At 54.5% G+C, this 23,920-nt stretch overlaps 4 protein-coding genes across 4 annotated transcripts in view; 1 reads left to right on the top strand and 3 right to left on the bottom strand.

The window, feature by feature from the left end:
- The window catches only part of LOC116622409 (myeloid zinc finger 1-like), an 8,021-nt gene extending 4,713 nt beyond the window's left edge, over positions 1 to 3,308 (bottom strand). The window contains exons 1-2 of the mRNA XM_032388879.1: positions 3,222 to 3,308; positions 3 to 1,010 (exon numbers count right to left, since the gene is read on the bottom strand). Of these exons, the coding sequence (XP_032244770.1) occupies positions 3 to 1,010; positions 3,222 to 3,234 (1,021 nt within the window). The 5' untranslated portion in view covers positions 3,235 to 3,308. The remainder of the gene's footprint in view (positions 1 to 2; positions 1,011 to 3,221) is intronic.
- On the bottom strand, positions 3,258 to 8,244 carry LOC116622272 (myeloid zinc finger 1-like). Its single transcript, XM_032388626.1, has 6 exons — positions 7,721 to 8,244; positions 6,513 to 6,948; positions 5,887 to 6,070; positions 5,132 to 5,202; positions 4,896 to 5,016; positions 3,258 to 3,343 (listed from the first exon to the last, which is right to left on the bottom strand). Exons 1-6 carry the CDS (start codon positions 8,110 to 8,112, stop codon positions 3,267 to 3,269), a joined length of 1,281 nt encoding a protein of 426 aa, XP_032244517.1. The 5' UTR covers positions 8,113 to 8,244; the 3' UTR covers positions 3,258 to 3,266.
- Positions 8,245 to 9,933: 1,689 nt separating this feature from the next.
- Positions 9,934 to 17,096, top strand: LOC116622257 (tigger transposable element-derived protein 1-like). The gene is made up of 2 exons (XM_032388587.1): positions 9,934 to 10,423; positions 12,310 to 17,096. The coding sequence occupies exon 2, from the start codon at positions 12,426 to 12,428 to the stop codon at positions 14,286 to 14,288; it is 1,863 nt and encodes a 620-aa protein (XP_032244478.1). The 5' UTR covers positions 9,934 to 10,423; positions 12,310 to 12,425; the 3' UTR covers positions 14,289 to 17,096.
- Positions 16,053 to 17,032, bottom strand: LOC116622277. The gene has a single exon (XM_032388631.1). The coding sequence runs from the start codon at positions 17,003 to 17,005 to the stop codon at positions 16,079 to 16,081; it is 927 nt and encodes a 308-aa protein (XP_032244522.1). The 5' UTR covers positions 17,006 to 17,032; the 3' UTR covers positions 16,053 to 16,078.
- Positions 17,097 to 23,920: the final 6,824 nt, after the last annotated feature.

Here is a 23,920-nt window from a genome sequence, read left to right as displayed (position 1 = left end):
GCGCAGGTGCTGCGTGAGCGTGGGCCTCTGGCGGAAGGCCTTGCCGCACTCGGCGCAGGCGAAGGGCCGCTCGCCTGTGTGGATGCGCCGGTGCTGTGTGAGGTTGGAGCGCTGCCGGAAGCTCTGGCCGCACTCGGCACAGGCGAAGGGTCGCTCACCACTGTGCACTCGCCGGTGCTGCAGCAGCACGGAGCGGCGGCCGAAACGCTCGCCACACTCCACGCAGCCAAAGGATTTGTCACCCGTGTGCACTGCCTGGTGTTCCAGGAGCACGGCTCGCCGCGGGAAGCTCTCGCGGCACTCGCTGCAGGGGAAGGGGCCTGGGGGCTCCGGTGCGCCGGGAGGCGTGGGGGGCGCGCTGGGCGCGGTGCCGGGGCCCGGGGGGTCGCCGTGGATGCGCTGGTGCTGCAGCAGGTTGGAGCGCTGCCGGAAGCTCTGGCCGCACTCAGCGCAGTGGAAGGGCTGCTCGCCTGTGTGCACTCGCCGGTGCTCCTCCAGGCGCGCGCTGCGCACGAAGCCCTGACCACAGTCGCCGCACACAAACGGCCGCTCCTCAGTGTGCGTGAGTTGATGGCGCAGAAGGTGCGAGCTTCGGCTGAAGCTTCGGCCGCACTCGCTGCACACGAATGGCCGCTCTCCCGTGTGTATTTTCTGGTGCCTCAGTAGGTTGCTGCGTTGGCTGAACACCTTCCCACACACGTCGCAGCGGCCACCCCGCCCCACCGCGGGGCCTGTGCTGGGGCGGCCCCGGCCCCGGCCTTGGGTCCTGGGCGCGCGCCAGCGGGCAGTGGGCAGTATGGGGCCCAGGAGCTGGCGGGGACCCTCGTTCGTGGGGTTCTGCTCACCTCCAGGGCCACTGGGGAGCACGAGTGCATGTGAGAAGCCACTTTCACGGGAGGGTGACTGGAGTCGGTCGGTGAGGCCGGCCATGCCGAGGTCCCAGGGGATGTGGAGGTGGGGGCTCACAGTGCCTGGGCCAGCAGAGATGCTGTCCATGTGGAGCGCAAACCCTGCATTGCACAAGGGGATCCCTCATTCATACCAAGAGAACTGTGCCTGGCCCCACTCCAGCCCATGGTAAACAGGGTGAACTAGAAGGACCTGAAACTAGCCAGTGAGGCGGACAGAGGTGGCAGGGGCAAGGATTCTTTCTGTGTAGGCCTCCCTACAGAGGCATCGGTGGGACAGAACCTAGCATGAGGAAGATTCAGAAGATGGCGACAAGCTTTCCAGGCCTGGCTTAAGTTTGCAAGAATCGCCTTTCTGGAAGGGCTGTAGGGCAGATATGGGGCAGGTGGCCCTGCACTAGTGATGATGGTTTCTACAAATACCCAGAAGTGGGTGGGTCTGAGGGGGGTTGGAAGTGGACCCAACAGGAAAGAAACGGGGACGGGAGGGGGGTAGGCGGCAGGACTTTGGTCTGATGTGCCTTGCTTGGGATGTCCATGGGGCATCTGAGGGAGAGAGACTGCATGCAGGCTGTGGGGTGCAGGAGTTGGGGCTCAGGCTGCAGGGAAATGTGAACATGGGTGCCGTGGCATATGCATGGCACACAGAGCCCTGGCCCGTGTGAGATCAAATAAGAGTGGGTCTCTATGGAAAGAAGGAGCAGGTCCTAGCCACGCTGTGGCACTCCAGCATTAGATGCTGTGTGAGAAGGGAGGTGTGAGCAAACGCAGCTGAGAAGCAGGGGCTAGAGAAAGAGAAAAGGTGAAGGAAGTTAAATCAGGGAGACTAAGAGACTAGCAAGGGCTTCAGTGGGTGACAGAAAATCTGTAAGTTGCCAAAGTAAAGTCATAAATTATACTGTATCAAAGGAGATCATTTGTGCACAGCAAAGACAACCTTGGAGCCAAAAAAGGAATGACAAACACATTTTCCAGAAGCAAAGGGCTAATTAAGCTTCTAAGTAAAGAGCTCCAATTAATCAACAAGACCGATGACCTGACAAACACAGGCAAAGGATGTAACTAATGCTGTATCCCATAAAATATGCTGAGTTCACTCCTAATAAGAAACTGCAAATTAGAGCTGTACTCGACTACCATTTTCATACTCTCCCCAGAGGGACTCAAGTGTTTGCATGCCCTGCTGGTGAGCATTTAATGGGAAGTCAGTGGGGCAAAATACATTAAAATGAAAGTTTCACTTTCATGCACTTCAACAGTTGTGTTCCCCACTGTCCAAAATGACCTATATATACGAGATTTCTCAGTCCGTCACTGAAACTCCACCCAAAGGAATGTCAGCAGGAGCCTGCCTGGATGGATAAGTGTCTCCACAGTGAGCCACAGTGGGGCTCCATGCAGCTGTCCAGAGACAAGAGTATTTGTTGCTGTGTGAAGTGGGAAGATGCACAAAAAGTGTCAGGTGTGAAACATGGTGATTAGACCTTCACGTGTGTTTTAAAGGGGAAAAAGGTATGTATTTGAATTTGTGTTTGCTCTTTTATGCACAAAATCTTTTTGGAAGGACACACAAGAAGATGGTAATGTTGGCTGTTGGGGAACAAGACTGTGTAACAAAGGCAAGAGAGGGGCATTATACTGTATACTTCCTCGTGCCTTTTGAATTTTCTAACATGTGAATGCATTAGCTATTCACAATATTATGATGAAGACAGTGGCTGCAGAGATGGTTGGTTGAGGGGTGAGGAGAGCAGCCAGGCATCCTTAATGGAGAGACCAAGGTAACTGAAGGGAATGAGTGTTTGAAGCTGGGAGCTGCGGTTGTCAACGGAGAGAACAGGGCTGCAAAGAAGGAACCCGCCAAGGAGTCTGAGGTGGTGCCGCCAGTGTGGATGGAGAAAGCTGAAAGACTGTGGGGTTGTGAACTGAGAGAGAAGCAGGTCCAAATTGGAGGCAGTGGTCGGCCACAAAGCACAAGGCCGAGCCTGGCCAGCCAGCTGAAGACTAAAACAGCAGATGGGGGATGTGCCAGATCCTACTCCCTCAACTCCAACATGCAGAAACGACAACAGAACCTGAGAAAAAATTTAAAAATATTTTGGGCAACTCCAAAGGAAGAAAGGACAGTTGGTGAGGTTCAGGAATCCAGAGCCTGTGCAGTGAGCTCTAAAGCCCCTGGGGCTTTAGACCTGGGGATTAAAGCCAGGCTCTGTCATGGAGCTCGGGGTTGAGGACACGGGCTAGGTTAGTGCAGTCCTCCCACAGACCTGGCCAGGAATAAGCTGCTTGCTTTTGGCTGGGTTCCAGAAGTACCTTCACTGAACATCCTGGGGCCCAGATGATCCTTCCACTTCAGGGTTATGATGGATCCTGCGGCAGCCTCTCACCCACCAGGATGCTTGTCTCATGTGGGGACAAACAGGAAGGTCCTACAGCTATGAAGGGCAGACTGTCAACAGTGCAACCAGTTGGGAGAATTCACACCTGAAGAAACGAAACTAGCTAACCAGTTTGGAAAGGACACTAAAGTATGTCCAAATCCTCAAAGGACGGATCGGCATCCATGAAACAAGGACATTATGAAAAAAGAAAGACTTAGAATCCTTATTGACAAAAAACATAGCGAATAGGGACTTCTGGCTAATAATGGTATCTATTTAAGTTAGTTCCATCCTGAAACAACAGTAAAAACAACAACAAAGTTTTTGTTTCTTGGGGCATAAAATCCACAAAGGTTAAAGAAGAGGAAAGGAAACAAACAAACCTCTGACATTTTCTATTCTGGAAAGCTGAGCGGCAAAGAGTAACTGTGTAGCAGATTGTAGAAAGTGAATACTAAGCCAGCAGTGAGGAAAATGGAAGAAAAAAAAAAAAATCAATCTGTTTGACCCCAAAGAAGACTCGAAGAAAAGTTTGGGAGTTAGAGGTACCAGGTAGCTCTGGCCATGGAGGTGAAGGGGCAGGGCCACCAAGCACGCTGGGGAGGCTGTTCAGAACTACTGCATGGACCAGCCCTGGGCTCTGTCTGCACAGAATTCTGAGCAAATAGTGGGCACTGCTGTAGCTCTGATTCCTGGATCTCTTCTCCCCATCCTGGCAAAAGGCTGGGTTGAGGTTAAGAGACCATACTGAGGAAGCAATATAGCCAACAGCCAAGTAATACGCATTCCAGAAACAAGGGAACAAAACAATGGAGGGAAAGGAAATCAGAGAAACAATTCAAGCCAGTTTCCCAAAATTGAGAGGTATGAATTTCAAACTGAAAAGGCTTACCAACAATGATGATGAAAAAGCTTTGAAACTGAATTAGTAACAAGAATTCTTCATGCAGCCCAAGTAGCCTAACATAGAATGTTAGGTAAGTGTGTTTTAGAGATGTAGCATCTCAGAACTTTTTATCTCCCATACCAGAGTTCCCAGGAAGGTCCACCAGAGCAAGGGAGTAAACCAAGAAAGAGGAGGGGTCCAGGGAACAAGGAAGAAGAGGCAGAGACACTGGACGATGGCAGACTGAGAGCAGTATAGCTGAGGTGGACAGCAGGGGGCCATTGACTTCCTCTTCTGTCCTGCTTGATCCAGGTCCCTCCTGCCCACCCACTGTCTCCTAACTGGAGGTCCTTGCTAGATCCAGACCCTCCCTCCCCTGCTACCCAATCAGTAGGGCAAACCCAGAATCTATGGACCTTCCAGGATGCTAGGGCTGGGAGAGGATGGGGGTCTGGGGAATACAGGCCCTGCTCTCAGGTTTTACTGTGGTGGGGAGCAGCACCTGGAGGGAGCCTGAAGTCAGCAGAGGGCTTGAGGGAAACCCCAACAGCCTACTCCATGCCAGGGGAGAGCACAGAAGGTTATATGTTGCAAGAAACAGTCCACGGAATGGAGGAGCTTGGAGATGCTGGAGTGAGAGGGCAGGGCCAGGAGTGGGTTAGGTGAATGTGGTGCTGCCCATGCAGAGGGCCCAGCCCCACCATGCCCGGTCTCACTCACCTGGAGGGAAGATGCCCCCAGCTTCTTCCTGCCACAGGGCCCCAGGATGCTCCCTCCATGAAGGCCCCTCAAGCCCAGTCTCGCTGTGGGGAGAGGCCTGGTCCAACACTATCTCACAGCCCTGAAACCACAGTGGTCGCTGCTCGTCTATGCCCAGCTAGGCTCAGAGAGGGACCTACCTGACCCCCACCCACTGAGGCTCTCCAGACAGGGAGGATGGCTTGTACGGGGCTCACCTGGGCCTCTTCAGGCAGGAGAGTGGAAGTGGCTTCTTGGGGGTTGGCTGCAGGCCCAGAATCCAGAAGCTCTGTAGAGGAAGGTTGGGGTCAGGTGGCCCAAGGGTGTCCCCATCCCACTGCCCTCCTCAGTGATATGCCAGATGCTGGAATCCACGCTTGGGGCTGGAGTAAGGCAGAACCCCCTGGAAGGCCATAGGAGGAGCTGTAGCAGGATGAGACAGACTCAGGTCTGTGCCCTGCACCCCTGCATGAGCCCTGGGCAGGAAGGCCAGTGAGGGTGGAGAGGAGCACTGCACCAGGGTCCACACAGGAATGATGCAGAGTGGGGGTGGCCAGCGCTGGCATCTGCCTGGAAGGAGTAAAATAGGGAGGGGCATGCCTCCCAGCACCCTGGGGTCCTCCCTCAGCCACACCTACCCATATTCAAGCCTGCTGCCTGCTCCCCAGAGACCAGCTATCGTCTCTCAATGGATCTCCTTGGGGAGCAAACACCACATGCCTCCCCACCTCGAAACCCCAACAGCCTGCGCTATGCCGGGGGAGAGCACAGAAACACAGCTGTGACAGACTTGGCATGTGAGGAACAGTGATGGCCACTGGCTAGGCAGGATGGAGTGCCGGGAGGGGGGGAGGGGGGCACACCAGTGCACATGAATAGTTCCATCCAGCAGGTGACCTTCAGGCTGTTGAGGCCAGACTCCTCTGGTCTACCCAATCAGGCTTTGGGCCATGCATGCCTTGGCCGCCCTCACCTGGGTCCTCTGTAACCGTGGGCTCCTCTTTCACCCGAAGGCCCAGTGGTGACTCTTGTGTGGCTTCAGATGGTGTCCTAGGCCCACATTCTGGAGACTGAGGCTTGGTTTGAAGGAGGGGCTGGAAGTTGGAGGGCTCCATCTTCTCTGATAGCACCTCCTGACCCTGCACTTGGACTGTGACCTGGGGAGGCGCCCCCCCTCCATCAGGGACCCATGCAGAGAGTTCGGCTGGGCACAAGCAGGGGGTTCATGGGCATCTTCCCCATCACAGGACCCCAGGTCCTGACCCACGAGGTTCTCCAAGGACCCACATCCCCCCAGCACTGAGTCAGGAGTGAAGGGACCACCTGCATTTGCTCTCCTGCTGCTTACACCCACGAATGCCCAGTGGTCTCCCTCTCTCTCCACCCTGCATCCCTTCCCGCGTCCATGACTCCACGTGATGCAGGGATGGGCCAGTGAGGCTGGCCCTGGAAGCTGGGCTACTCTCACACAAGGTCTGCTGCAAGTGACCACTTCCAAACCACAAGGAACAGGTGTCTGGTCAAGCATGGCACTCTCCAGGGTGAGGCAGAGCTGGATACTGTTCCAGCCTGGATCCTGGCTCAGGGCCACTGACTCACCCATCTGCGGGGGCCTCCTGGCTCCTGGCGCAGCCCCTCGACCAGGGCAGCGGCCTCCTCAGGGCTGCCTGGCCGCTGTCCCTCCACACGGGCCTGGATCTCAGGGGGCAGTGCGCACAGGAACTGCTCCAGCACCAGGAGCTCCAGCATCTGCTCCTTGGAGTGCGCCTCGGGCCGCAGCCACTGGCGGCACAGCTCCCGGAGCCGGGCCAGGGCCTCACGGGGACCCTCTTCCTCCTCATAGTGGAAGTGTCGAAAACGCTGGCGTGCAGCCTCTGGGCCGGGATCCCACGGGGCGGCCTCACCCTCCTCCTCAGAGTCCTCCAGCTTCACCATGACAGGTCCCTCATCTTCCAGGGACATGTGACCTGGGGAGCCTAGTGCTGCAGGCCTCATTGGAAAGACTGGGCGGGGGCTCCGAGGATAATGTCTTCCCCTAGGAGAGGAATAGGATGAGGCTACTGCGAGGACAAACAGTGGCAGCAAATGCTTATTTGAGCGTCTACTGTATGCTTCGTTGTTCCATCTTCAGACCTCCACTGAGTAGAAGGCAGATAAGAAAACTGAGGCACAGAGTGGTGGTCACATGCCAGGCACCTGTGTCTCTGGTCTCTAGCTGGGACCTACACACAGTCTCTGGCATTCCCCTGTTCCAAACACAGGGTGCTTCTTAGGCATAGAAGGCACTCCTCCCTTAAATCCTGCTCTTCTACATGCACCACCCCATCCCTGCCCTGCGGCTCTCCCACTGCCAGGTAAATGACATTTGCAATATTTACCACGTAGGCATAAGCACCACTACAGGCCCCCCTCCCCCCTCGGAACACCAGCCCATCATTGCACCACCCACTCTCCCATCAAGTCTCTCAGCTTCGTTCCACCGGGCAGCCTCCCTCCACCTGCTCCCTACCCCCACAGATGGGCAAGGTCAACTCTGTGGCCACGCCTCCAGGCAGCATCCCCTTCTCCCCCCCCATTCAACCCCATCCTCTGAATCGGCCCAACTTATCACACCATGTAAGGCCCCACCATCTCTTCAGCTTCCTGATTTAGGCAGGGTTAGGAGGTGATGGGAGCTTCCAGGGGGCCCACAAAGGCCCCAAGACAACTGGACCAGGTGCCTGCAAGCAAGGTCGGAGATTCTGATCTTGCCTATTTGCTACGTAACCCTGGCGAGTTTCTGTGAACCTCAGTTTCCCCATCTTTACCGTCCCCCGTAAGAGGGGATGCCCCCCTTCCCCCGCCATTGCTGCTCCCTTTGCAGCTGGGAATAATGTGCGGGCTTTGTGAAGAAATCTGAGTTTATTAAGTGAGTAGATTCGATTTCCAGGGCCGCCGGATCCCGTGGGTCAAACTTCCGTTCCTCAAGGTTCCAGGCCAACCTGCAACCCTGGGAGAAAGTTGGACCATTTTTAAGCCAGCCAGCCACTGCGAAGCTTCCTGAACTACATTTACCAGAAATCTTGAAGAGCAACTTCCACTTTCGAGAGACACCCCCCCCCGCCCCCGCTCCCCCGGCGGGTTTAGTGCCGCCATGGCAACCGGGGGGCGGGGCTCCTAGACCTTGTCGCTGTGGCAATGCACAGTGATTGAAGAGCATCGCGCGACAGCGCCCGGCTCGCCGAGAAGGAGTGCTAGGTCCCTGCTCCGCGCTCCGGGTCCCGCCGGGTAGCGGGAATCCAAGAGTCCGCGGCCGCCGCCCCGGTCCCCCCCAAGCCTTCCTCGTTGAGAGGTCCCCGCCCTCACCTCCACGCTCAGCCGGCCGCTCCGCGCTCCTAAGCATGCGCACTCGCCGACTTCCCCCTCCCCGGCCGGACTATGTCTCCCAGAATGCTCCACGCATCAGCCCGAGTGCCTCCTTGCCCTTCCCCCACCCTCGCCTCCTTTTCCCCCCTCCTCCCGTTCCCCGGGGTAGCGTTGTTCGCAACGATCAGATCACACGCCCGGCCGCCTCTTCCCGCGCTCCCCGCCTCGGATCCAGGCGTCCGTGCCCCGTCGACGTGCGCAAGCTTCTCAGGGGGCCACGGACAGCAGCACCGCCTTCCCAACCGCGCATGCCCCCCACCACGTTTGCCTCAATTCTTGACGGGCCTTCCAGGGATTAGCAGGGTTCTGCACCAATCACTGCTCTCGCTAGGACGCCGTCAGCCCATGTCTCCATGGGAACCTTTTGCAGAAAAAGGGGGCACCTCCTCCACTGTCCGCCCGGACTGCAAATTGCAAAGAGGCCCGGCCCAGTGCTTTCTGGGAAGTGTAGTCGGCTGGGCCCTCCGTGTGCGCTAGCGCCGCGCGGCGTTCCTTTGTGTTCGTGAGCGGTAGGCGGGCCTGGGAGTCTCCATGGTAACCTGTGGGGCCGACCCGACGGTCTCCAGCGCAACCCCGGGGACCTGGTGGGCATCTGAGAGGCGATGGGGAAGGTGGGGTAGGGCTTGGGAAGCCGACAGGGGCAGGGAAGTCGAGCGAGACAGTGAGGAGGGACAGACACAAAGACAGGGGCAGGGAGAGGCCCAGAGCCTGTGAGGGCCTACTCAGGGGCAGAGAGATTTGAGGAGAGACGGTGAACGTAATAGAACAGATACAGAGACCGAGACACCGATAGGAAAGAAAGTCATCAGGGAGGGATTTCCACTCTCAGAGACTTAGAGAATGTGATAAGAAGCCAGAGGATCAGAGAGTCAGGCCCGGGTAAACAGGAGTGTCAGAAAAGTTAGCAAGGGGGAGGGAGATCAGGAAGGGATGGGTATGAAAGGAGAGACAGAGGGAGAGGAAGAAGAGGTTCACAAAGACAAGATACAGACAAGGAATACAGGCATACAGAGGCAAGGGGGGAGAAAGGGACAGAACTTAGAGATACACCAAAGATGGATGGAGGGAGAGTTTTCAAAGGCCTAGAGAAGGGTGACAGCAAGAAGAGAGACAGTTGGAGGTAGATTTGTTAGGAAAACGTATCCAAAATTTGACAATAGCACGAAAAAAGATGGTTGGGGGCCCTCTCTGCATTTCCTAGCATTGTATACCAAGTAGTCTCGGAACTACCTTTCGATCAGAATCCAGGCTGCAAATGCTTGGGGTTAGAGTTGTATCACCCCTAGGACACTGAGCAGGAACTGAGACACCTGGGCCCACTGCCCTGTAGGGCACTCATTCGACTTTGGGCTTTTATTTCAGTGTTCCTCATTTCTTTCACCCTTTCTGTTCCTTCTTCCTCATCTTCCTGGAACTACCTATGTCATCCTGCTGCTAGTTTCCTCCATGAGGTAAATAGCTCTTTGACACGCACTCATTGAGTTTATTTATTTATTTTTAAAAGATTTTATTTATTTATTTGACAGAGACACAGCGAAAGAGGGAACACAAGCAGGGGGAGTGGGAGAGGGAGAAGCAGGCTGGGATCATGACCAGAGCCGAAGGCAGACGCTTAACTACTGAGCCACCCAGGTGCCCCTCATTGAGTTTATTTTTAACCTTTAAAAAAACACTTGACAGTCTGAGCGGAATTAATTCTCCAGAATGGGGGACAAACCGAGAGAAAGAAAACAGAGCCAGAAATGGAAGGAGGTAGGGAGGATGAAGTAAGGACACAGAAAGTCGGCGGCGGGGAAAATTCGAGAGAAAGGAAGCAGAAAGCGGGCTTTGGGCAGAGGCAGCCTCCAGCGCCGCCGGCTGGCCTCTACGCGCTGCGTCCTCGACGCCGAACTACATTTCCCGGCGGGCTTGGGAGCGCTCCGCGCAGGGTTTAGAGCGCCGTCGGGGGCGGGCCCCACGCGGACTCCGCCAATCTCGGCAGTCGCCGGCAATCTTCCGCCTCCGCCGGGAACATGGAGGCTGAGCTCGGCCGCCTCCGGAAAGGGGCGGTGTAAGGCAGGAGATGGGGAAGAGCTGAAGCAGCCGGCCCGCGTCGCCGTCCGGAGGTGAGGGCGGGCGGCCGCGCGGGGGCCCCGGCTCCGGTGGCTGGGGCTGGGGCGCCGTTTCTTGGGAAGGGAACGGACAGAGGCCGCTGCGCGCTTAGTCCGGGACGAGCGCGGGTGGGCCAACTGGAGCTTCCGGCGGCCCCGCGGCTGCCTGGGAATTGTAGTCTCACGGGGACGAGCCCTGTCTCCCACCCAGACACTGGGCGGCGAGCCTCCCCGGCGGCGCGCTTGGAGACTTTCTCACGAGAGTGGGAGGGAGGGAGGGAATGAGTGAATGAACACATGGGTGAATTCATTTAAAATTGTGGGTGAGCAGAGGGAGGCGTGAATGTTGGAGAAAGAACAATGGCGCGTGAGGGGTTCAGAATTCGGGGACGGCTTCCAGGCAAGAGGAACCTTTCCCATGCCCTCCCACCTTTCACTGCCTCCAGGCTCGAGGGTCCTGTGCCACCTTGTTTCAAGCATGTGCAGCCCATGAATCCTTGAAGGTATTGATGCGATACCGATAGGTGCCATAGCCGCTGCAAAAACGGACCTTCACTCATTTGTCCATGCTTTCACAGGCACTCCTTCAATTTTTTTTTTTTTTTTTTTTACTGTTTGATCAGGTGCTACTTTCACGTGGTTCGTAATGCGATAGGGACAAGGTGAGAAACCTGCCTTCCACCGCTGTACTTCATTTAATAATTTCATCAGCAAGCTGGATGCACTATTCCCAGGGCTGGGGACACAAGAGAGCTCTGCAGACACAGCTCCTGCCCTCAGGCAGCATGTGACAGATGCATAATAAAATGTAGGTGGGGAGGGCCTTTTTGATTAGGTTACATTTGAGCAGAGATCTGTAGGAGAAGGGGCGAGCCATGCAGATAACAGGGAAGAGCCTGGGCCCTGGGCTGAAGGAAACAGGAGCACCCTTAGTCTGCCCCAAGGATGTGAGCAGGAGTGAGCAAAGTAAAGGAGGAGGCTTTGAAGTGCTTGACGAATCTGGTGAGGATGGTGGCTTTTACTCAGAGTTGGGAAAACTCTGAGCAGAGAGGGGGGAACAGGATCTTAGTGCTTACTGAATCTTTGTGGCTGCAGTGTGGAGAACCACCTTCCTCCTCTATTCCCAGGTGCTCTATGGGGTTGCACGAATTAGGTTGGTTTCCTCCTGCATTAGTTTCCTATGACTGCTGTAACCTATTACTGAAAAATGAGTGGTTTAAAATAACACAAATGTATTGTTTTGGAGGTCAGAAATGTGAGATGGGTCTCAGTGGGCTAAAATCAAGGTATCAGCCGGGCTGGTTCCTTCTGGAGGCTCTAGGCTCTAGTGGTCACATTGCCGCCTTCTGAGTGAAATCTTTTGCCTCCTCTTGCAAGGACCCCTCAGATTACATGTAGGGCCCATTTGAATAAGCCAGGATAATTTCCCTATCTCAAGATTATTAACTTAATCACACCTACAGTGTCCCTTTTGCCATATAAGGTAATTTATTAATAGGGATTAGGATGTGGATATCTTTAGGAGCAACTCACACTGATGTTTGATGTCTTTGGGTGGGAAGCATGGAAATGGGTAGCTCATTTGCTCATCAGTGTGTGGGAGGTGGTTTCTAGACTGTCTCGTGGTTACAAGAGGTTTGCTGGGGGAAGAGAGCAAAGTCTCCTAGCAGACTTGTCTTGATCTCATAAGCTAAAACTAAGTGACATGCTCCTCTAGATGCAAAGAATGCTTGGAAATGTGTGTGCAGTGTTTTTAGCAGTAGGGAAAGAAGGGGCTGGGCATGCCTCTGAGGCAGTGGTCAGCAGGGCTGGGTGCTCTGTGTCAGAGCATGGGAAGGCCAGCTGGTGGTCGGGACTTCCATGTACTTACACATTAATGTCCATGTGTCCTTGTCTTACAGGCAGAGGCAGGTATGGCAGGAGAGGCCAAGAGGCTGCCATTGTGGGCACATTGGTAGCTACTGTGGATAGGCCCTGGGGAGAGACCTCATCAAGGTGCGTGGCTCAGGGAGGCGGAATGAAGACAACTCCCCGGCTGCAAATGTCGGGGAAGGCACCCCTTGGTGGGATTGGCCTCCGCCACAGTGCCAAGCGGGACCGAAAGTCCATCACCCTGCATGTGAAGTTAGAGGTGCTCCGGAGGTTTGAGGAAGGTGAGAAGCTGACTCAGATTGCCCGGGCCCTGGGGCTGGCCACCTCTACCGTCGCTTCCATCCGTGTCAACAAGGACAAGATCCGGGCCAATTCTCAGGCAGCCACCCCTGTCAGCGCCACGCAGCTGACCCGCTGCCGGGGTGTGGTGATGGGCCATATGGAACGCTTGTTGAGCCTATGGATTGAGGAGCAAAAGCGGCAGAACCTGCCCATCAGCACACTGCTCATCCAGGACAAGGCACGACGGCTCTTTGTGCAGCTGCAGCATGAGCAGGGTAATGGCACTCAGGCTGAGACCTTTGGGGCCAGTAATGGCTGGTTTGCCCGATTCAAGGCTCGCCACAATGTGCTTTTGACAGATGAGCCATCTGTGGCTGACACCCAGGCTGCTGCCCACTACCCCCCAGTGCTGCGCACCATTCTGGAGGAGGGCTGCTACTTACCATGCCAGGTCTTCAATGTGGACGAGACGGGCCTGTTCTGGAAGCGGCTCCCGGAGCGCATGCTGCTGGCCCTGGAAGGGGCAGCCGGGCCTGGCCTCAAGGCCTCCAAGGACCACCTGACTCTGCTGCTTGGTGGCAATGCAGCTGGTGATTTCAAACTGAAGCCTCTGCTGGTGTACCCCTCAGAGAACCCGCGTGCCCTCAAGGGCTGCTCCAAGGCCAGCCTTCCTGTGGTCTGGCGCTCTAACCGCAATGACTGGCTGACACCCAGCATCTTCCAGGAGTGGTTTACTGGCTGCTTCTGCCCTGCCGTGGAGAGCTACTGTGCCAGCCACGGCCTCCCACACCGAGCCCTGTTGCTCTTGGATGGCGCGCCCTGCCACCCTGCTCATCTGGGTGGCCTCTCAGCCCATGTGCGAGTTGAGTTCCTGCCCAAGAACACATCGGCCCTGATCCAGCCCATGAACCAGGGTGTCATTGCCACATTCAAGGCCCATTACCTGCGCCGCACGCTCAGCCAGCTGGTCCAGGAGACAGCTGGGGAAGACCGGCCCTCTGTGCGGGAGTTCTGGCGCAGCTACACTGTTGTGACTGCTGTGGACAATATAGCCGAAGCCTGGGCAGAGCTGCAGCCTGCCACCATGAATAGTGCCTGGAGGAAGCTCTGGCCCGAGTGTGTCCCCTCTGGCACCCCCGAGCCTGACACCATGCCTCAGCTCCGTCGCAGCATTGTTGCACTAGCCAGCCATGTGGGCCTTGGAGATGCAGCTGAGGCCGATGTCGCCAGCCTCCTGCAGGCCCATGGGGAGCCCCCACCCCACGGCAGCCCCCAGGATGCAGAAGATGGGGACATCAGCGGCTCTGGGTTGCCCTGGAAGGCAGGGAAAGTCTCGGTCTCCAGAAAACCAGAGCCAGATTTCACAGAGGCTATGGTGGGTGCGGGGACCGAGGAAGCTGATGTGGGTGCTCTGAGCACCGAGCACCTGGCCCAGGCCCTGTCTCACTTTGCTGCTGGTTTACGGGTCCTCATGGAGAATGATCCAAACCGGGAGCGCAGCCTACGGGTGTCCCGGGGTGTCCACTGTGCCCTTGCCCGCCTCCGGGAGCTGCACCGGGAAAGGAGGCGACAGGCCCGGGCAGCTGCATCCTTAGGGGGCCCCATGGCAGTGGCAACAAGGGCTTTGGCAGGAAACCTGCCCTTGCCCCAAGTGGGGCCCATAGAGGCTGGGGATGTGGCTAAGGGCACAGATCATGAAGGTCAGTCCTTTGGCTGTCCTGTATGATTTGGGGCTTGGGCTTGACCTCACATGATCTCTCTAATGATGTTTTGTTTCTGGAGGTCAGATACTGCTACTTCTCCCCTAGAGTTCTCGTATCTCATGCTCTATGATCTTTGTATAGTGACACACAGCTCAGGCTTGGGGAACAGAAGGGTAGTGTTCTCTGACTGGCAGATGAACTGCAGGGCCCAGGAGTGCCCACCCATGACAGGGACACATCCTGTAGTATGGTAGTTGCCCAGCACAGCCTGCCAGGGCAGCTTTTCTTGTGGTGAGGGGCCAGCACTGAGACCCACCTCTCCCATTTTCCAAACCTGACCTCTTACTCCCTGCACCATTGTGACCCTTCCTTGCCAACTTTAGATGAGGGTTTCCTGCTCTCGGCATGTCCTTTGTCACTCTCCATGCCATCCTCACCTCTTCCCGCTTCCATGGCCTCTGTTGACCCGGGTCTCTGGTACCTTTCCTGTGCCTGAGCACTTTGATTCACTGTGGATTTTGATACCAGGGTTCACTTCCTTCATTTGGAGATGTTTTCTTCCCTGAGTTTCTGTGCTATCGTTGTCTTGGCTTCCCTTTAGCCTTTGAGGTTGAGCCTTTTGTGACTGTCATGGTCTCCCAGTTCTGGTGCTCTTTGGAAAATACCATCTACTCCTAAGAGCTGTGATCACCTCAGGGTTAACTCCCAGTGCATTGGCTACAGCCCAGCCTCTCCCTGAGTTAGACCCAAAGCTCTGATTCTGGTGGACACCCCCACCCCCCAGTCTTATTATCTCCCCTAATTCCAGTTTGTTTTCCTGTCCCCCAAACTGTAACAACAGGCATCATGGGGTGTCCACCTGACTGCAGAAACACCACTTGGGTCACCAAAACACAGATAGTCAGCAAGGGAAGGTGTTCTTGTGCTCCAGCTGGATGAGCCACAGGTGGTGGGACAGGGATGTCTGGGCTTGTGGACTCCTTTCGACACAGATGCGTGCACACACACACAAACAGACACGCATGCCAAGAAATAAAGGTGGGAGGAAGGATGCCTGCTACTTCCGTCTGCATTGATGGGCTTGCTGTCAACATATCACAGGGGCCGGGGGCCAGGGAGGGGCTTGAAGGGCCAGCCTTACTGGGAGAAAGGTCAGATGAGGCCCCCTGCTTGCTTTCTTGGGGAGAATGGTAAGAGGGATGACAGAGAAGGGAAGCTTTTCTTAGGATTCTGGTGACAGACTGGATGAATCGCCCAGTCTATGAGCCAGCTGTTGAGGAGACCAGGGTGAGTGAGACTGACTTCAGGAGCTGCCAGTCCAGAGGTTGTTCCGTTCTCTGTGACAAGGCTATGACAGGCGACTCAGGAGGAACCCCCACCTAGCCAGGCACAGAGGACCAGGCCTGATAGGCTTTCTGGGGAAGTGGTGTCTCAGCCTTCAGGGACCTTGCTGACAGGAAACCCCCATTTCAAAATGCCACACGGTACAGAGGGGTTTGACAGAGGCAGCCCAGTGTGGTGGGGTGGTTGGTGAAAGCCTAAGGCCCAGGAGGAAGGGGTATCCTCGGGGGAGGCTGAGTGCCGCACAGCAGCTGAAGCAGGCGGGTGACCAGGTGGGAGTCTATGAGGCCAAAGCTGACCGGGTGGAAGGAGTAGTTCGGTCATGCAGGCATTGTGACGGGACCGTCAGGCTCCAGGGCTTGTTTCTTCAGGCGCCGGGCCATCAGTAAGCGCGCAGCGGGGAGCCCTGGATTCGTTCAACCAGCAAGCTTTCCCAGGCCCCTGAGCATTTTAGGGTGGCCCCGGTGGTGGGTCAGGGAAGCCCGGTGTCTCCTGCAGCTCCACAGGCTGATTCTCGGACGTGCTGGGGACTGCATTTGCCAGAGAACCTCACCAACAGAGCCTGTCTTCGACGCAGAAGCAACCTCCTCCTGCCTCCCTCACCTCCCGCGGTGTTTGCGTGGGATGTCGAGCGGGGGCGGGGGTCACGCGCGAGGGCAAGGGCACAGGCGCCGGAAGCAGTCAGTGGAGGGGCCGGAAGCTCCCCGTTCTGCTCGCCAGGGTGGTTGGTCGCGGTCCCTGCGCGGTGGAGCTGGGCTGTGTGGCTGCCGGGGGTGGTGAGTCGGGCGCAGTGCAGCCAGAAGCGTCGGGAAGGCCTGGGGTAGGGTGTGCAGCCCGGCGGAGGGCGGCAGGGGACTTGGCGCAGAGAAGCATCGCCCGTTTTCCTGGGAGCCCCGTTCGTCCTGGAGGAAGGGCGGCTCGGGGGCCTCTGGGATACCCAGTCTTGCGCGGGCGCGTCCTGACCCGGAAGTGGTTCTGGGCTGAGCTGGGCTCTCACCGCTGCTCCGGGTTCTTCCTGCGGATGGGCCCTGTTACCCTCCTGAGCCCAGTTTCCTGGGCTTCCCTCCACTGGTTCCCTTTCAGATGCAGACCCACCCGGCTCCTTCAAAACTGTTCTCACTTCCTCTGGGGCGTCTCTGGATTTCCGCAATCCAGGCTTGCGTTCCCCCTTTGCTCCCACTCCACGTGTGTCCGTCCTTAGAGTGCTCCGGGAGGGCGCTCTCCGCCCTCGGGGGTTAAAATCCAGACCCTTACGTGGCCGAAGGCTCTGCAGCATTGCCCTGGCCACGTGGCTCTGGCCTGAGCTGATCCCGCGGCCCAGAATGTTCTCTCCCGTAGCCATCACCTCCTCAGGGCACCTGGCAGTCAGGAGCCTGGTGGTTGGGTGTGTGTGGGGCATGGAGCTGCCCCGGTCTGGGGAACCCTGACCAACCCTTTTAAAAACATGCGCTGGCAGTGAAAACAGCCTTTATTCTCTTTTAAAGTTGCAATGGTAACAAATAGCCGTTGCCCAAAAAAAAAAAAAAAAAAAAAAGCAGACAGTATGTAGAGATTTAGAAAAGAAAAAGCGGATGTCCTCCTCCAGTTATTTCTCCCAGATTTCGCCCACTGGGAGTTTGTTTTTCAGGACCCATTTCTGAACATGTATAACGGTAGCTCCTGCGTGCACTCATACACACATACACCGCAGAGGTTTGTTTTCAAATGTTAACATCAGTGGGATCATGTTGCGTGAGGAGGGCCACAGATTACTTTCTTGTTTAACATTATAGAGTGGACATCTTTCCTTGTCATTTTTTGATTTTGGCTAATGGGTGTGAGCTGAGCCTCTCAGGCTCCATAGGAGTCTGCCATGGGGGAAGGAAGGCCTTCCAGTGTGAGTCAGCTATCGCTCTCCCTGCGCCTGGCCCATGCTGTCCCTAGCTTCCATCTTGCCCTTCCAGTCTGTCCCCCACATCAGTCTTCCTGGTGCCTGGCTGATTGCACCCTTCACTTGCTCAGACCCTCCCTGGGCACTGACCCTCTGCTAGTTCCCGCCTGCACTTCTGCTTGACTGCTGGTGGGATTCTCTCAGTTCACTGAAACATGGCATGTCTGTGCCCCCTATCCTCAGGAAAACTCTCCCACCTTTATCCAGTCTGGCATGAGCTATTGTAAAGTTCCGCAGGGGTGGGTTCACTCTTCTCTTAACCAGATTCCCAGTGCCAGCTGTTCTCTTGAGGACACAGATGGGGAGGTTGAGGCTGGAGGTATCCCCTACCAGGTTGCCAGCCGGCCAGACTTGGGGACAGTTTCCCCAGCAGCAAGTGGCCTTGAGGGTGTGGGTGACTGGAGGGGCGTGCATGATCAGTGGCCCTGACTGGATGGGCATTTGTCCCAGGAAGACAGTGTGTGGCCTGAGTGAGTGCAGGGGAGGCCAACTTCCCAAGGTCTTGCCATGGCAGCCGACCCAGCACCCCTCAGTCAGGAAGAGCTTGTGATCATCAAGATGGAGGAAGATGAGGCTGCCCCATGGGATCCTGAACCCCTCTCCAATCCTCAGCCCTCAACCCTGCTGCCCAGACTCTGTAGGGACCCCCGGCAGCGCTTCTGCAGCTTCCACTATGAAGAGGCAGCAGGGCCCCAAGAGGCCCTCGCCAGGCTACAAGAGCTGTGCAGCCAGTGGCTGAGGCCCGAAGCACACCCCAAGGAGCAGATGATGGACCTGTTAGTGCTGGAGCAGTTTCTGGGTGTGTTGCCACCTGACACCCCGGTCTGGGTGGAGTCCCAGTGCCCTGAGAGTGGTGAGGAGGCTGTGGCGCTGGTGGAGGACCTTGCTCAGATGATGCAGGAGACTGGTGAGCCACAGGGGCCCAGGGGCTGGTTGGGATTCCTGGGGGCTGGGGAATGCAGAAGGGGACACAACCCATGACCCTGGCCCAGTGTTCTCGTTGCTGGGAATAAGACTCAGAAGCTGGACCATGTTCGGAGCATTTTCTAGCCTGTGAGCTCCCCAGAGATGTGAGCTCGACATCGGCATGACATTTCACCCTCTCAGGGTGTGCTGGGCCTCCTTTCTCTTCCTTTTTTACTTTCTCACAAGATCATTGAATGCATGCCGTGTTCCAGGCCATATAAGTCAAGCAGGGAAAGGAACAAGCAAGGTTTCTGCCCTATTGGAGCTTAGTCTGTTTGGAGAGTTGGATAGTGAGACCACCAGTCACGATTAGGGTGTCCTCCTTTCTCTGGAGGGGGTGGGGGCACAAGGAGGTGAGCACAGAGGTTGGCCTGGCCAGGGATGGCTTGCATTTCCTGCCATGTGACATCTTCACCTTAGGCCACACGTGTGCCTATGTGCCCGTGAGGAGGGGATAACCATGAAATGGGAAGGAGAGATGGTTGGTTAGGATGCCATCATTCATCCTGGCATTTGTTCATGTGTTTGCTCACACATACCTATGCAGTGCCTTTTGCTTTCTTGGTTCTCTGTATCAAGAAGTAGAAACCATAGCAATTAAAAACAAAACCAGCCTTACTAAGTTATAGTTTACACACCAAAAAAGTATACAGTCCCTGGGTTTAGTATATTTACAGGATTGTACAACCATCACTGTTGCCTAATACCATAACTTAAACATCTCCAAAGAAACTCTGTGCCCATTCGGAGTCACTCTCTGTTCTTCTCCTCCTGATGCCCTGGCAGCCATAAAAAAGAGATAATTACATACCACAACATAGGTGAACACTGAAAACATGACACTCATGAAAGAAGCAAGTCATAAAAAGCCACATACTGCATGATTCTCTTTAATGAAATGTCCAGAATAAGCAAACCCATAGAGACACAAAGATTTTAATTTATTTACCTAGGAGTGGAATTGCTGGGTCATATGGTGAGGCTGTTTGACCTTTTCAGGAATGGTAACATACCATTTGTTTTAATGGAGGGAATTTTTTTTTTTTTTAAAGATTTTATTTATTTATTTGACAGAGAGAGAGACAGCAAGAGAGGGAACACAAGCAGGGGGAACGGGAGAGGGAGAAGCAGGCTTCCCGCGGAGCAGGGAGCCCAATGCGGGGCTCGATCCCAGGACCCTGGGATCATGACCTGAGCCAAAGGCAGATGCTTAACGACTGAGCCATCCAGGCGCCCCTTAACACACCATTTGTTTTAACAGAGGGAATTTTTTTATTTTATTATTTTTTAAAGATTTTATTTATTTATTTATTTGACAGAGAGAGAGAGATAGTGAGAGCAGGAACACAAGCAGGGGGAGTAGGAGAGGGAGAAGCAGGTTTCCCGCTGAGCAGGGAGCCCGATGCGGGGCTCGATCCCAGGACTCTGGGATCATGACCCAAGCCGAAGGCAGACGCTTAACGACTGAGCCACCCAGGTGCCCCTAACAGAGGGAATTTTAATGTAAATCATTTAACCAGTTATTGAAGGAGGAGAAAAGTATAGAAAGAATTGTAAGGTGTCATGGCAGTAAGGACTGCAGGGAATAGTATCTACTCCTAGAGCTATGGGAACAAAGGGAAGAGATTGGAATTAAGACAATTAGAAGCTGAGGAGGGCGTGAGACCCAGACCCCTGAGGAGAGGCCACTGCTGGATGGTGCTGGGGTGTCTGAGGGGGACATGATGAATCTGGTTCTGCACATGTTGGAAAAGCTGCAAACTGGATTCAGTTACTGCTAAGGAAGACCTTGATAATGCATGACTGTTTTCGCCTAGGCATGAACGTGAGGTGCAGGTGAGGCATTTTGGAGGCATGTGTCTGTAGTCTTTGTGGGGTGTTTGGTGGTACTACTGTGCTCTTTTCTAAGCTTGCTGCCAGTGTTTTGAGGCGGACTGTCTCTTGACCAACATCCAATGTTTGCTTCCTCCTTTGAGGTCTGTCTTTTAGTTCTAGTTCTCAGCTTCCCGCTGAATGGATGCTTAGGTGATGCACACTCTAAAGAGAGTGTGCAGGGCACCTGGCTGGCTCAGTCGGAAGAGCATGTGACTTTTGATCTCGGGGTCATGAGTTTGAGCCCCATGTTGGCTGTAGAGATTACTAAAAAAGAAATAAACTTAAAAAAAAAAAAGGCGATTTTGCAATGACATTGTGGATGTTGGAACAGCGGCCTACGGGTTACCGAATGGACTCAGGCCTGGTACTCATGTGATTCTTGTGGGGTGTGTCTGGTTCTGTCCGTTCATCCTTGAAATCACATGGTTTCAAGTTTGCCACAGTTCACATGTACATGAACACTCCTCCCTTTGCTCCGTGCCCTTACCTGACCTTGTCCTGTTGCTGGTCCCTCCAGTGGCCCCACGTGAGAGAGGGTAGAGGGTCTGGCCCTTACTTTCTCTGTGTGGCCTCGGAGATGATTGCTGTGATTCTGTCAGGAAGTTCAGAAGCCAGATGTCTCAAACTTTTTCCTTGGCTGTCAATGTCAAGGTGTGTGTGGCAGTCCCCAAGACCACCCTTAGTCTTAATGATTTGCTGAAAGGAGTCACAGAATTCAACAAGGCTGTTATACTCATGATTATAGTTGATTACAGTGAAAAGGTACATATTAAAATCAGCAATGGAAAAAGGTGCATTGTCTGGGAGATGGTGGCCATGAGCTTCCACATGTCCTTTCCCAGGGTAGTCATGTGGACACTGCTTAATTCTCATAGCAGTAATACATGACAGTGCAGCAATCAGGGATGCTTTCCTGAGCTCTGGTGGGCAGGGTTTCTAGTGAGGGTCAGTCACATAAGCATGGAGCATACTGACTTTAGTTACTCAATCTCAACTCCTCCCAGAGGTCAGATTGGTACAGTGTGGCCCAGGGTCACCACTATAACTCACATTGTTAGCATGAACTATCTGGTTTGGCCCAAGTCCTTAGGTAAACAAAGACAGCTTTAACAGGCAGAATATTCCAAGGGCTTAGAGGTTACCTCTTAGGAGCAGGTCAAGGGCCAAACTTTTGGAACCTGCAGGGTTTGGACAACCCAGGGCTGCTGAGTCAGCCCTTTACTGAATATCTGGCTGCAGCCAAAGGAAGGTTCTCACCACCTTTCCTTGGAGGGTCACTTCAGCAGCTGTGCCCAGCCTCTTCCCACCTCCCTTCACCCTCAGGTTTGGCCCAGGAGCCTGCCCTGCAGCTTCCTTCAGCTCCTGGTTTTGAGGGTGGGGTATCCCCAGGCTTGCACTGTCTGAATAGTAGACTAGGTGCTTGTCCTGAGGTCTCGGGACCCCAGTGCCCAAATCCAAAGGCACAGGGGTGAGGCTGGGGCACAGGTGGGGTTGCCTGGTCTCGGCTTCTTTTGGGCGTGGCTAAACATTGCTGTCAGGAAAGCCCAAAACTACGTTTTTATTCTTGGCACCAGTTCACAATTTAAAACAGCATTTGGTAGGCCCAGAGGACACAACCGTGGGCAGGACTGACCACACTGGCCTGTAATGGGGGCTGGGATACCTCTCCTCTGTCTGGGGTGCCTTGGCTGTGCCCCCTGGGCTGGCTTTGATCTTGGCTTTGCTTCTTTCAGGCCCCCACGCCAGCAGGCTCCTCTTCCCCATCTTACTGGCCACTTCTCCAAAGTGAGTTTTCTGTTATTAATTTAGTCATAGTTTCTGTTGCACAGAGATAGAAAGTAATATGCTGATCAGTATCAGTTTATCCTCCCATTATGTTTTAAATCTAACAATGTAATGTATGTGTATTATAAAGTCATTCAAATTTTAACAAAAGTATGTAAATTTCAAGCCTCACAGCTAGTCTGCCTCTTTGGAGATGGCCATTGTTAGCCTTTGTGTGTCCTTTCTCCCTTGTTTTATATGTGCATATGCAGCACACACACGTGTGTCTGTATGTGTGTGGGTATATGGACACTTCCAAAGAAAGCCCATTTATGCTCTGCACCTGCTGTTTCACTTCATCTCTTATTGGCCCTTCAGTGTCACAAGCTGCTCAACCCTTTCCTTTTAGTGCCTCTTTAGGAGTCATTTGTCTTGCCCATCTCAGAACACACACCCCTGTCCTAGCTGTCACCCCTCTTCACCTCCTCTGCCCTCTTGGCCTGCCAATCCTCTAGATCAGCCCAGCCTTCAGCACACGGATGTCCCTGGAGCCCCTGCTTTGGTGCTGAGCACTGTGGAGGGCTGTCTCACCTTCAGTCCTCATGGCAGCCTAGTGTGGCTGTCTCTTTTGGGCAGGGAAGGGAACCGAGGTGTTTTGTGGCAAACAGTTGGCCTCCCATTCCTTGGTCAGGCTTACCTTGATGTGGGGAGGGCTTTTGGTCCTTGGGCATTATATAGCCTCCCCAGGGATGGCTCTCCCCCATGAGATAGGGGCCAAAGCTTGCCTCTGTGTCACAGGATGCTTCACTGTGAAACTCCAGTCACAAATCAATAGTACAGAGTTGAGCTCTGAGAGCTGCTGTTCCTGAAAGAAGCAGGGTGCATGGTCTTCCATTGTTGTGGAAGGATACAGGGGAAGTGGGTTTCCCTGGCTGCCTCTAGGCCCCTTGCCTGGTTCTGCAGTAGCCTGTCTGCATTTTTTTACCATGTCCATGTACAGTTGACCCTTAAATAGCATGGGCTTGAACTGCATGAGTCCACTTGTATGTGGATTTTTTTTTTTTAAAGATTTTATTTATGTGAGAGAGAGAGTGACAGAGAGAGCACACAAACAGGGTCAGAGGGAGAGGGAGAAGCAGACTCCTCACTTAGCAGGGAGCCTGATGTGGGGCTCCATCCTGGGATCCCAGGATCATGACCTGAGGGGAAGGCAGACACTTAACTGACTGAGCCATCCAGGCAACCTAGATTTTTTTTTTTTTTAAAGATTTTATTTATTTATTTGACAGAGGGAGACACAGCGAGAGAGGGAACACAAGCAGGGGGAGTGGGAGAGGGAGAAGCAGGCTTCCTGCAGAGCAAGGAGCCCGATGGGGGCTTGATCCCAGGACCCTGGGATCATGACCTGAGCCGAAGGCAGACGCTTAACGACTGAGCCACCCAGGCGCCCCCCTTTTTTTTTTTTTTAAAGATTTTATTTATTTATTCATTAGAGACAGAGAGAGAGAGGCAGAGGGAGAAGCAGGCTCCCAAGGAGCAGGGAGCCCGATGCGGGACTCGATCCCAGGACCCTGAGATCATGACCTGAGCCGAAGGCAGACGCTTAACCATCTGAGCCACTCAGGCGCCCCCCTTTTTTTTTATAAATATAATACAGTAATGTATTTTCTTTTCTTTCTTTTTTTTTTTTAAGATTTTATTTATATATTTGAGAGAGAGAGAGCGAGAGAGAGAACGAGCGAGCTGAGGGGCAGAGGGAGAAGCAGGCTCCCCGCCGAG

Source organism: Phoca vitulina, unplaced genomic scaffold (genome assembly GCF_004348235.1).
Source record: "Phoca vitulina isolate PV1807 unplaced genomic scaffold, GSC_HSeal_1.0 scaffold52, whole genome shotgun sequence".
NCBI classification, from domain to species: Eukaryota; Metazoa; Chordata; class Mammalia; order Carnivora; family Phocidae; genus Phoca; species Phoca vitulina.
This window is presented reverse-complemented; position numbering and strand designations above follow the sequence as displayed.